Source organism: Pyxicephalus adspersus, chromosome 1, assembly GCF_032062135.1.
Source record: "Pyxicephalus adspersus chromosome 1, UCB_Pads_2.0, whole genome shotgun sequence".
In the NCBI taxonomy this organism is placed as follows: domain Eukaryota; kingdom Metazoa; phylum Chordata; class Amphibia; order Anura; family Pyxicephalidae; genus Pyxicephalus; species Pyxicephalus adspersus.
In genome coordinates, this window is record NC_092858.1 from 139468933 (window position 1) to 139479752 (window position 10820).

Here is a 10820-nt window from a genome sequence, read left to right on the forward strand (position 1 = left end):
TTTTTTTTTTTTTTTCCACAGTTGTCTACTTCAGAGTTCAGTTCTAATTTTATGGAAGCTTTGTGTCCCCCCCATCCACTACAATGCATGTGTGTCCTTGAGGTTTGCTCTACATAATCTATTTAGAAAAAAAAAAACTCAAGTCAATGTTCTGTTCAGATAATGCATTTGGCTCCTGGGTTAGGGGTACACATTTTGGCATTCTTTTTTGTAAAGAAGTAAAAATTCAAGGTATCTTTTAAGTGCTATATGGAGATGGTGGATATTTATTAAATGTAGGCTTCACCATCCAAGCACATTTGTCATCATACATTTTACAGTTTGGTTCATATAAACACTGTCACCTTGCTGTACTTCCTTATTCTACCAAAGTGTTAAAATTGTTTTACCCCTTCTACTTTTTTTTTTTTTTTCCTCAGTGCGTTCTTACAAAGCGGCTAAAGGAAAAGCAGGGAAACATCGGATGGGTACACGTGGGCGTCCACCAAACAGGAATCGACAAGCTTCTCGACCCTCTCGACATCAAGCACCATCTGAAAATGAAGCTGATGTAGAGGAGGTGGTAAGTAACTTCCATTTCATTTAGTTTGTATCCAAAAGCTCTGAGTGTTTATTATTCTATAGAAATGTTACTAGGTTTTCATCTAGTTTGTGTTTTTTGTTTTTGAATTTGTAATAGTGATTAAAACCTTGGGGTGGATGACTTTTGTCATTTAATAACCTAATGAATCTTCATAGGCAAGTTGTATCTTCCACATTCCTTTCCTGATGAGTCTTTGGGTAAATTATACCCATTCATTTAATCATGATGTCATGATTTTCTTTACTTTTTTCAGATACGTCGGAGTAAGCCAGCTTCCCGACGTCAGAACCAGGAGCTTCAAAAGTGTGAGGAGATTTTATGTAAACTCATAAAATACAGGTTCAGCTGGCCTTTCAGGTGAGTTATACTGCAACTTAGGAGGCTGTTGCTAGGCATGCTGAAGATTTGTATTTGTGCACATCTCTTTTCTAGGTGTTGGTAGCAGAACAAACAATGATCAAATGTAAAATTACTTTTGTCTACATCTCTTTAAATCCATAATGACTGATTTTCTTCTCCTTTTCAGGGAACCTAATACAGACGAGGATGAAAGCTATCTGAAAGTAGTAACGACCCCCATGGACTTCCAGACCATGCAAAGCAAGTGTTCCTGTGGCAACTATCAGACCGTTCAGGAATTCCTTAATGACCTGAAACTTGTGTTTGGTAATGCTGAGCTGTACTATGAGCCAGAATCCCAACAGTTATCCTGTTTAGAGAAAACAGAGCAGTGTGCAAGGGACCTTCTAAGCAAACACCTTCCAGGACACATGTACCAGAGAAGACATCGTAAGCATCAGGCTCCTGAGCCAGAACCGGAAAGCAATGGCCGGGGTCGCAAGAGAAAGAAATGAAGTAGTGACTAAAGAGGAGGGAGAATGGGAGACAGAGGTTTGAGGGGAGGGTAATTGGGACGGAACTGGAAGTTTACCCTTGTTTTTAGAGACCAAACCTACTTTGCCAGGATTATATCAATCATGACTGAGAGGCTTCATATTATTTGGACATGTGGCTATTCCCCCCCCCCCCCCCCCCAATTCCGTTTTTCCCACATGGGATGTGTGTTGCAGCCAAGAGGACCTTGATAAGTGTGGTATTTATTAAATATGGGTTACCTACACTGTTCTGCTGCCTAAAAATGGTGGTAACACTGCACACACTCCTGTTAGAGCACTTCATGATGTTCACCCCGGGGGAGGACTAAAAAAAAAAAAAAAAAAACATTCAATTTTGTGGGTTTTGCAAGAAGTGACCTCTGAAACTCCTGCACTACTGGCAGAGTTTATAACGTCCACTCTCCAGGAACATTTATATTTTAAAGGGATGCCAGAAATCCCTCACCTTACTGTGTTTAGAAGATATATGCCAATTGTTTTTTATATGTGCTCCAAACGCTTAAAACACAACAGGGAGGCACCTCTGAAGCTGGAATAAAATGCATAAAAAGAAGAAAAAACACACCAGCACCTCCAACTTTGCCTGCCTCTATACAAATGCTACCAGCAAGGACTGACAGGATGGAAGATGACCTATGATCCCCTCCCTCAAAGAAGGATTTTCCTTTTCATTTTTAAAATCTTCCTCTCTGCCGACACAGGTATCCAATCGTCACTTTTTGTGCATTTTTTTGTACTGACTTTTTCCCTTTTTCTAGTTATTAAATGTTTGCTTGTGATCATGTATAAAGGGAGACTTTGTCCGGGTTTGGCACATGTACAGTACAATTTATATAAAATAAGTGTTTGCCTTTATTATTAAAACAGAAGGAACCACACAGCTCGTCTGACATTTTGCTGATTCTCTTGTTTCTAAAACTTATTAAAACTTGTTTTTAAAACATTGTAATAGTGCAGACACAAGTCAGCAGACACATGTGAATAACAGGAAAAGTCCCAGTATTACTACACTCGTTTTAAATCTAATCCCATTCAGAGATCAGCAGAAGTGTTTTTGTTGTGTTTAAATTTTTAGTAAATTATTATGCATAGGGCAGCACAGGCCCCTGTTGGAAGATTTTTCTTCTGCCTCAATATACAGTTCATTCCATAAATATTTGGATGCTCACACAAGTTTTGTTGTTTTACTATTTTATTGAAACATAATATAATTGGTTATAATATATGGACATAAAATGCAGACTCATGGCATTTAACTTCCAAATTGGATGAAGGGTTTAGGAATTACAGTTCATATGTACCACCCTATTTTTAAAGGAACCAAACATAATTTGACAATTGACTCCAAACCTATATAACTTTTGTTATTTCATCATCAATCACGTTTAAAATTTGAAGTTGATTCCAGGTGTTTGCACTTGGAAGGTTTTGCTGTGGACTCTCAACATACAATCAAAGCAGCTCTCCATGGGGTGAAGCTGACCATCTTTGGGCTGCGAAATAAACATCATATTTGCATGGATATTAGGAGTGGCAAAATCTACAGTTTGGTACATTCTGAGAAAAAAAAAAGAATGCACTGGTCAGCTCAGCAACTCAAAAAGGCAGGAATATTTCCATAGTGAAGAAAAACCCCTTCACAGCATCAAACTAGTGAACACTGTCCAGCAGGTAGTCATCAATCTCAAAGTCTATAAAGAGAAGACTTCATGAAAGCAAATACAGAGGATTAACCACAAGGTGCAAACCACTCATTGGCCTCAAGAACAGAAAGGCTGGATTGAACTTTGCTAGAAAACATCTAAAAAAGCAGCACAGTTCTGGAACAGCGTTCTTTGGACAGATAAAACTAACACCAATCTCTACCAGAATCATTGCAAGAAAAAAGTGCAGCTCATGGTCCAAAGCACACAATGCCATCTGTGGAGGCAGTGTGATGGCTTGGGCAATGCTGGCTGCTGGTGGTAATGGGTCAGTAGTGTTTGATGATGTGACAGGACAGAAGAAGGCAGATGAGTTCTAAGGTTTACAGAGACATACTGTCTACTCAAATCCAGCCAGATTTATTTGATTGGACAGAGCGTCACAATCCAGATAGATGGTGACCAAAAATATACAGGGAAAGAAGCCCAAGAATTTATTAAAGCAAGGCAATGTAAGATTCTCCATAGGGCTAGTCAGTCACCAGATCTTAGCCCATTGAGCACACATTGCACTTGCTGATGACCAAACTTCAGACACACAAACAACTGAAAGCCGCTGCAGTAAAGGCCTGACCAAGCACTGCAAAGGCAGAAACTCAGCATCTGGTGAGGTCTTTGGGTGCAAGGCTTCAGTCGTTGCCTGCAAAGATTTTCCAACAAAGTATTAAAAGTAAACATTCAAAACAATTCAATAAATATTCAACTATATTTGTTAATTGAGGGGAGTGTCTATAAAAGACTGAATCTTAACATTTTTATACAATAGTTTTGTTAAATCCATTAAATTAAAGCCAAAAATCTGCACTCCAACTACTTCCCAGTTGTTTCATGTCAATTCCATTGAAGTGATGTACAGAACCAAAATCATGAAAACTGTCCAGTGTCTAATAGGGTCCATATTTATTAGCTTATAAATGTGCAGGTTTGAAAAAGCTGTTGACTAACTGTAATACTAACCCTATAAGATACAAGAACATTTGAGGTTCCTGATTTGCATATTTGTTTTAGGTTAGGGACTGATGAAGTATTGAAGCTGGTGGTTAAGCAAAACAGCTAGGCAACTCCCATTCCATATGAAATGACAACTCCATAGTTTGTTTATGACTTTAAACTGGGCCTAACTCAAAATTTGAGGTAGATAGTACAAGGAGAACTAACTCACCAAACTGGAACAATGGCTATTTCCACAGGTTACCCAACCCAGTAGCTTGCCTGCCCAATGTGTGAACATCCATTGGCAAAACCTGACAACAAATCTGATTATGGTAGGGAAACCTTTTCTGGGTGCTAATATGTCCACTGCCATTGCTGATTGTTTTATGAAGATGCTGATTCTGTCCCTGGAGTCAACTCTAGGCAATTCATAAATTTTGGCATTGTTATCATTGGTTAACGGTCAGCAAAGTGGTAATTTAGGCAGATTTTATTTTTTGAAATGTTTACTGTTTCCTAAATAAAGGTCATCTCTTACTGAATTACAAGAATTGCATAAAATCCAAGGTAAAAGCATCCGTTATTCAGTCTTTTACTAATCAGGCAGTTTTCCCTTCGCTGCTATTGACTTGTGTCTTCCTGTCCAATCCACATCTGATATCTCCCTCACCACAAGAAGGAAGCCATTTTTTCTCCCCCTAATGAAAAGTAAATAGAATTTTGATTTGGTCTGATTGTTCACACACTGTGATTTGTATACTTTCCATTTATATGCCAACAAATCCTAGCAAAAAAATCAACAGTCTGTTTGATGTGATCGTCATTAAAAATGGGCCCATGTGTACCAGGTCCAACCCTCTGTCTGGAGAAGGAGAAGTTTAATTTTCCCAAACTTATTTTGCCATAATTTCATAATTTTGCTTCCATAATTTCTCCCAACTTATGACTTTGGTTAGGTACACACGTGCAATGGTTTTCATCCAATTTTTGCCTCGGGGCTGATATTGGACAAGAATCTTGCATGTGTACAGGGTTCATACTCCAAACGACTGTCCTGGCGGATTCACGAACGATGGACAACGAACGATCGTAATGGAAGTGAAGGGGGAGAGAGCGCAGCAGGGTGCCGCTCCATTGTTCTCCCCCTTCCCTCTCCATAGAGCAGAATGGTGCTGCATGTACAGGACTCGTTCATGCATCGTGCAGTCGTTAGTCCTTAGAAAGGATTTTGAAAGATCCTTTCCAAATACAATATTTGCATGTGTGTACATAGCCTTTGGGTTGCTCTAGGTCATGAGGGTTTTTTTTCTTACCTTCCCTTTATAGTAAATGCTGGGCTTTAACTTTCTAATAGCTATGTCTATCACCACCTTATCGATGTTGTAGCTCTATTGCAAACTACTACAGAACTATAAGCCATGTATGCATGCAGATTCCTATGACACAACACAATTGTCCAGTACCTAACGGTGGTTTTTCAGTCCTGAATGCAGACACGTATCACGGTTGTGTTAACATTTTAGTGAGAGCTGTTGTGATATAGAAGATGGCTGAGCCTGCATCTAGTAACTTATGGAAAAGTCCTTCGCTTGTTGGGTTTGGTTTAAATGTGCATCTCTAGACAACTTGGCAGGAAGCTTGGTATACATTAGGTAAAAAAAAAAAGAATCACCCCTTCTAAATATTTATATATTCATAAATATTTTAGTGTAGTGGCTTTTTTCTAGCTAAACTATCATACAATGATATTTGTGTAACATTTGCATTATTGTGATATTGTCACACAATAACCACTTTGTCATAAACTCCAGTAACTGCTCTTCCATTTGGTTTGGGGGGTTGAACTGATCTGGGGAGGGGCCTAGTAGTGCCAAACACTTTTAACTTGGTAAATATAGACTGTGCTCCTGGGGATTATTAAAGCCTTTGAATTTTGGAATCCATCTCCTGTTCTGTGTCTGTCCACAGCTTTATCCCTGAGAGCTTTTAACGATGCCCTGCTACCCATAGTTGATTGTTTGTTGTACTAACAAGCACTGGAATACTCCAGGAAATCATTTTTTATGCTGAACTTACTAAATTGACCATAGGTGGAAGCCAGTTATGTAGCTAGGTGAGCAATGGAGAAAGGAAATTAGTTACACCTGACAGTTTACAAATATTTTTTATAGTAGTGAGGTGATCCTTTATATATGTATGTACTTTATTTTATTATTCTCTTGCCATTAAATTTTTCACTTGAATGTTAGGTTTCTGCAAAGCAACTAAACATGAATATTCAGAAGGGGGGATTCTTTTCTTTACACATTGTACATGAGGGAACATTTTTCAGGTAAATTGAGAACAGAACAAACCCCAGATCTAGTCCAAATTTTGCTTTCTGTTAATTTGCTATTTGCTAATTTTCTATCCAAAATGAAAGCATGGAACTACCATGTAAACAAAGTAAATTAGATGCTACACTTGTGAAAATCTTTAATAAATTGAAACTACTGCAAAGGTCATTTGCAAAATACATGCAACAAGCCAGATTATATTGTATTGATGCTTCAGGTAGAAATGCACCGTCTGCTGCAGCTAGTTTGGGATGTTTGGGCTTCGTGCACAAATGGTGCTGAAAGTATAACTCTGAGGAAACGGACTTTAGCAAACGTTATTAAAAATTCTTTCCTCTGAACATCAGCCTGAGCCTAAAATATCATTCTGGGCTGCTTGTGATTTAACATTAAGATCTAAAATTACTTCTGTAGAGAAGGGTGACACAGTCACAGGAGCAGAGTTTTTACATTTACATTTTTGTTATTTTTTAAATTACAGCATTGACTTTTTAAATTGTTACATTTATGATGTAAAATGGAATAAAGCCGTAGAAAAAAAACAAATTGTCATCTAATTCTTATGATGGGAAAAGAATTTGTCAGCTGGGTTGGAGTGAACTGAAAAATAAAATCTGTATCTTCACTCGGGTGACCAGGGGAGTGAAATCTCTCTGTTATGGTTTGGAATGATAATTTGATAAATCCATAGCTTTATAAATACGTAATACCCTGAAACTTCACGGAGGATGACTGGTCTGTAGTGTCATTTTGACGGACTTGAGTAATTCAATAAGAGACATTTTCCGACTTCTTTGATTGACCACACCATGGCATATTTGTGCAGGTCAATGGTTTGATATAATGCTTCATTTAAATTCATCTATTTTATTTTCTCTATGTGCAATTTTCTTTGTATACATTGTTCAGGACCACTTCAAAGTCTATACCATTGTAAGCTGTCTTTTGAAGTGAATCCTATTTGAAGATGGAACAATTTCCTTTTTAATACCTAGGACATTCGGGCATATTTAAAGCTAGATCTGTGGCTGCTGTGTAAATAACTCCTGAAATAGAACTGAGTTTAACAGGAGTCATGGTATGCTACAATGCCCCATAAAGTGTAATTGTCCCGCTGCCTTCTGTAATTAAATGTTTTCATCATGCTATTACAGGAGAACAATGAAAATATTACTGCCAATGCCAGAACTGAGCCAGTCTGGGTCCTCTCCCTTTCACGCATGCTAACATGATGGAAATTGGGGGGTGAGGCTTGGAAAAGACAAATTCCTATAATAAGCATCTTTGTGACACTTTTCTCCTACCATTATCTTACTGCTAAAATTAGTAGATTGTTGTTTTGTGTATTGTAGTACCTGGTTTGGCTCTACAAAACAAAAGAATGCAATCTTTTTTTTGTCCTGGGAAGATAATTCACACCTATTAAAATAAAAACTTTACAGTAATCTATACTGTGAATGCCACATCTTTGCATGCATGCACATATACAGAAAGTGGCAGGAGCAACAATAATACTACGCACACATCAGATGATTGTCACCGAAGACCAGCAGCGCTTAAACATTTACAGTGGCGCTCCAACATCGTTCCTAAAGCCACTCTAGGTGATTGATAAACAAGTAATCAGCAATGACTGCTGTGTTTCTTAAGAAGCAGCACAGCAAGGGGGCACTTGCATTATTTGTGTGCCTCCCCCCCCCAGAACAGTGCTGTGTGTAGAGTGCTCATGCGTTCATCTGTCACTGGAAAGGATTACAAAAGAATGTTTCCAGTGACAGTAATCTTAGATCTGTGCAGGGCTTTCTGATGAAACAAAGAATGACAAAATCTAAAATTACGTTTTTAAATTTATTTTAATTGTACCTAATTTTAAGGTATGGAAATCCGGTTTGGTTGTTGACCCATGAGAACCAGAAGTTCTTTTGCAAAAAGCTTTTAAAGCATCCATAGTTTGGGTTGCTTGTATTTGTGGTTACTAGATAAATTAATATTTTTCTGCAATACCATGACACTGTGTTTACACATATCAGCCAAAACAATAAAACCATTGACAGGTAAAGTGAATATTATGGATTATCTTTTTACAGTGGCACCTCTACAGGGCTGTGATTATTCAGGCAGCACTTAAAAAGTCTGTACTTGCAGATCATGTGTTGGAAACTGGAGAAAGATAGCTTGGCTTTGTTGATTACTTTATTGTTTAGATCACTTGGGTGGCCATGATCACATGTGTGCTGTGTACCTGGGGAAGGGATGGCAGAAGAATGCACTATGGAAGGAAGGAAGGAAGGATGGTAAAGGCTGTGACCTAAATTATCTGCTACCTAAATCCTGGTGTACTATTTATAAAATAGGGAATCAGACATTCCCTCCTGGGAATCTTTCAGGTCCATGTGTTTCAATGGTAATATTTGATCCCCCCCCCACATGTTTGAGGGAATGTTTGACTTTAAACTTTATAAATATAGCCCTTAGTGTTGAATTTCATAGGACAGGTTTACAGGTCTTGTGGAGAACATTCCCTAATAGGTCAGACCAGTACTGGTGTCATAAGGGGAACCTACGCAGTTGGTTTAATATTTTGGCTGTTTTAATATTTTGGCGGATCAGTTTACAGTAGAACCTCGGTTATCTGGCACCCACAGGGAATAGCCTATTCTGGATAAGTGTAGTGTCCTGTAGTTTTTCCTATAGTTTTAAATGATGTTAATCCCTTTTTCCTTTTCTCAGCCATTTAGCACCAGACTTGAATGGGGAGACTTGTCCCCATTCACCTCTAGTGCTGAATGGCTGAAAAAAGGGAAATCCTGATGACACTTGAGCTGTCATCAGGGCTTCCCTTTTCTCAGCCAATCACAGGGCGGAGCAATCGTCGGAGCTCTGCTCTACTCCCGACAGCTCCGCTCTCCTGATTGCTCCCGCTGCCCTAGCAGAGCTGTGGTATCTGATCTTGGATGCAAAACATATGCCTCAGTTCCGCTAGGGCTGCAGGAGCAATCAGGAGAGCGGAGTTGTCGGGTGTCAGTTGAAATGGAAAAGATGTCTTTGAGTGTTGAGAAAGAAATATGATTTGTGGCGTCTTAAGGCCAAAATGTTAGCACACCATAATATTAGTGGTTTGTAAAACTAACTAATTCTGTTATCGTACACCGCCCCATTCAGATGATTACCTAGCAGTGTGGTTATAGTTAGTACCTGTACTTGTATGGAACTAAGAAACTGAACAAATATTAAGCTTTTATTCCCTCACTTTCAATCTCAGTGACAACAGGAGAAAGAGAGTGAATGAATCTCCTTTGCAGGAATACAATATGAAACAGACAGCTAGCGCCACTCTATCCAAAACTTAAGAAAACTAACTGTTTTGGTGTTAGAAACAATTCATGTTCAATTTGTTGGGCAACATAACCCTTCTGAATATTTTTTCTCCCAAGTATTTTTTTGCTCTTTTTATTAGGAAAGTATCGTACAACCAGTTGTCTTGTATGACCAGGTAGAATGTCATTTTTCTTGACATAAAGACCTCCTGAACTGATATGTGCTTGGATGGGCAGCTTAGACTTTGAACAAAAGACCAGTCTGCTTGTGTTTATCATAAGTGTCGTCTTTGTCCACTTGAACTGTCAGGAGTTATGTAATATGAATAGTGTCTCCTCCATGTCTCGCAGCTCAGCTGATTTCTCTTAAGGTGTTAATATGATACCACCAGAGAAAGTTGGGCCATGAGGTTCACACAGCCTCCTGCAGAACCGCTTCCAATCACAGCTATAGTGACAAGAGAACTCCATCTGCCCAAACTGCACATGGGCCCTCATAATAGAAACTGATCTGGATCCCAGAACAATTGCTGCCTCTGTTAAGCATATCTCATAATAATGGCAGGTAAAGGGGCACCATGCAGTATCTCTCCGTCTTTATGCTTCATGGCTTTTTCTAATATTAGCCAATGTCCACTAGAGGCTGATATGGGTATTGTGTAGAATAAAAGTAATGAAGACTTCAATTCAATCACCTAAAAAGGAAGCAGGAACAGATAAGAAACACTCATCATTCTGTCATTTCAGTTTGTTTGGTGGTCTGTGTAATTTTAAAAAAAGCCAAATTAGACAGTATAATGTGATTAGCATTCAGATTTCTTACAGCCATGGCTAAGCATTGTTCAGTAGTTTCAAGTGAAACTGATATTTAGTCTCAGTCCTTAGTTGGACTAAACCAGAACAATACATTAGGGGTACCTGTGTCTAAATCAAGCACCCCATACAACATATAAAGCATCCATAGACATCATCTTGCACTTTTGGTTACACGTTGCCAAAATATAGTTTTCAAAGAAATGTTTTTTTTTTTAATGCAGCAACCAACTTCTTTG

At 38.5% G+C, this 10820-nt stretch overlaps 1 protein-coding gene across 2 annotated transcripts in view; it reads left to right on the plus strand.

The window, feature by feature from the left end:
- Nucleotides 1–2357, plus strand: part of BAZ1B (bromodomain adjacent to zinc finger domain 1B) — a 32624-nt gene extending 30267 nt beyond the window's left edge. For both annotated transcript variants that reach the window (XM_072428942.1, XM_072428949.1), the window contains 3 exons: nucleotides 420–562; nucleotides 837–940; nucleotides 1110–2357. In XM_072428942.1, the coding sequence (XP_072285043.1) occupies nucleotides 420–562; nucleotides 837–940; nucleotides 1110–1437 (575 nt within the window). In that variant the 3' untranslated portion in view covers nucleotides 1438–2357. The remainder of the gene's footprint in view (nucleotides 1–419; nucleotides 563–836; nucleotides 941–1109) is intronic.
- Nucleotides 2358–10820: the final 8463 nt, after the last annotated feature.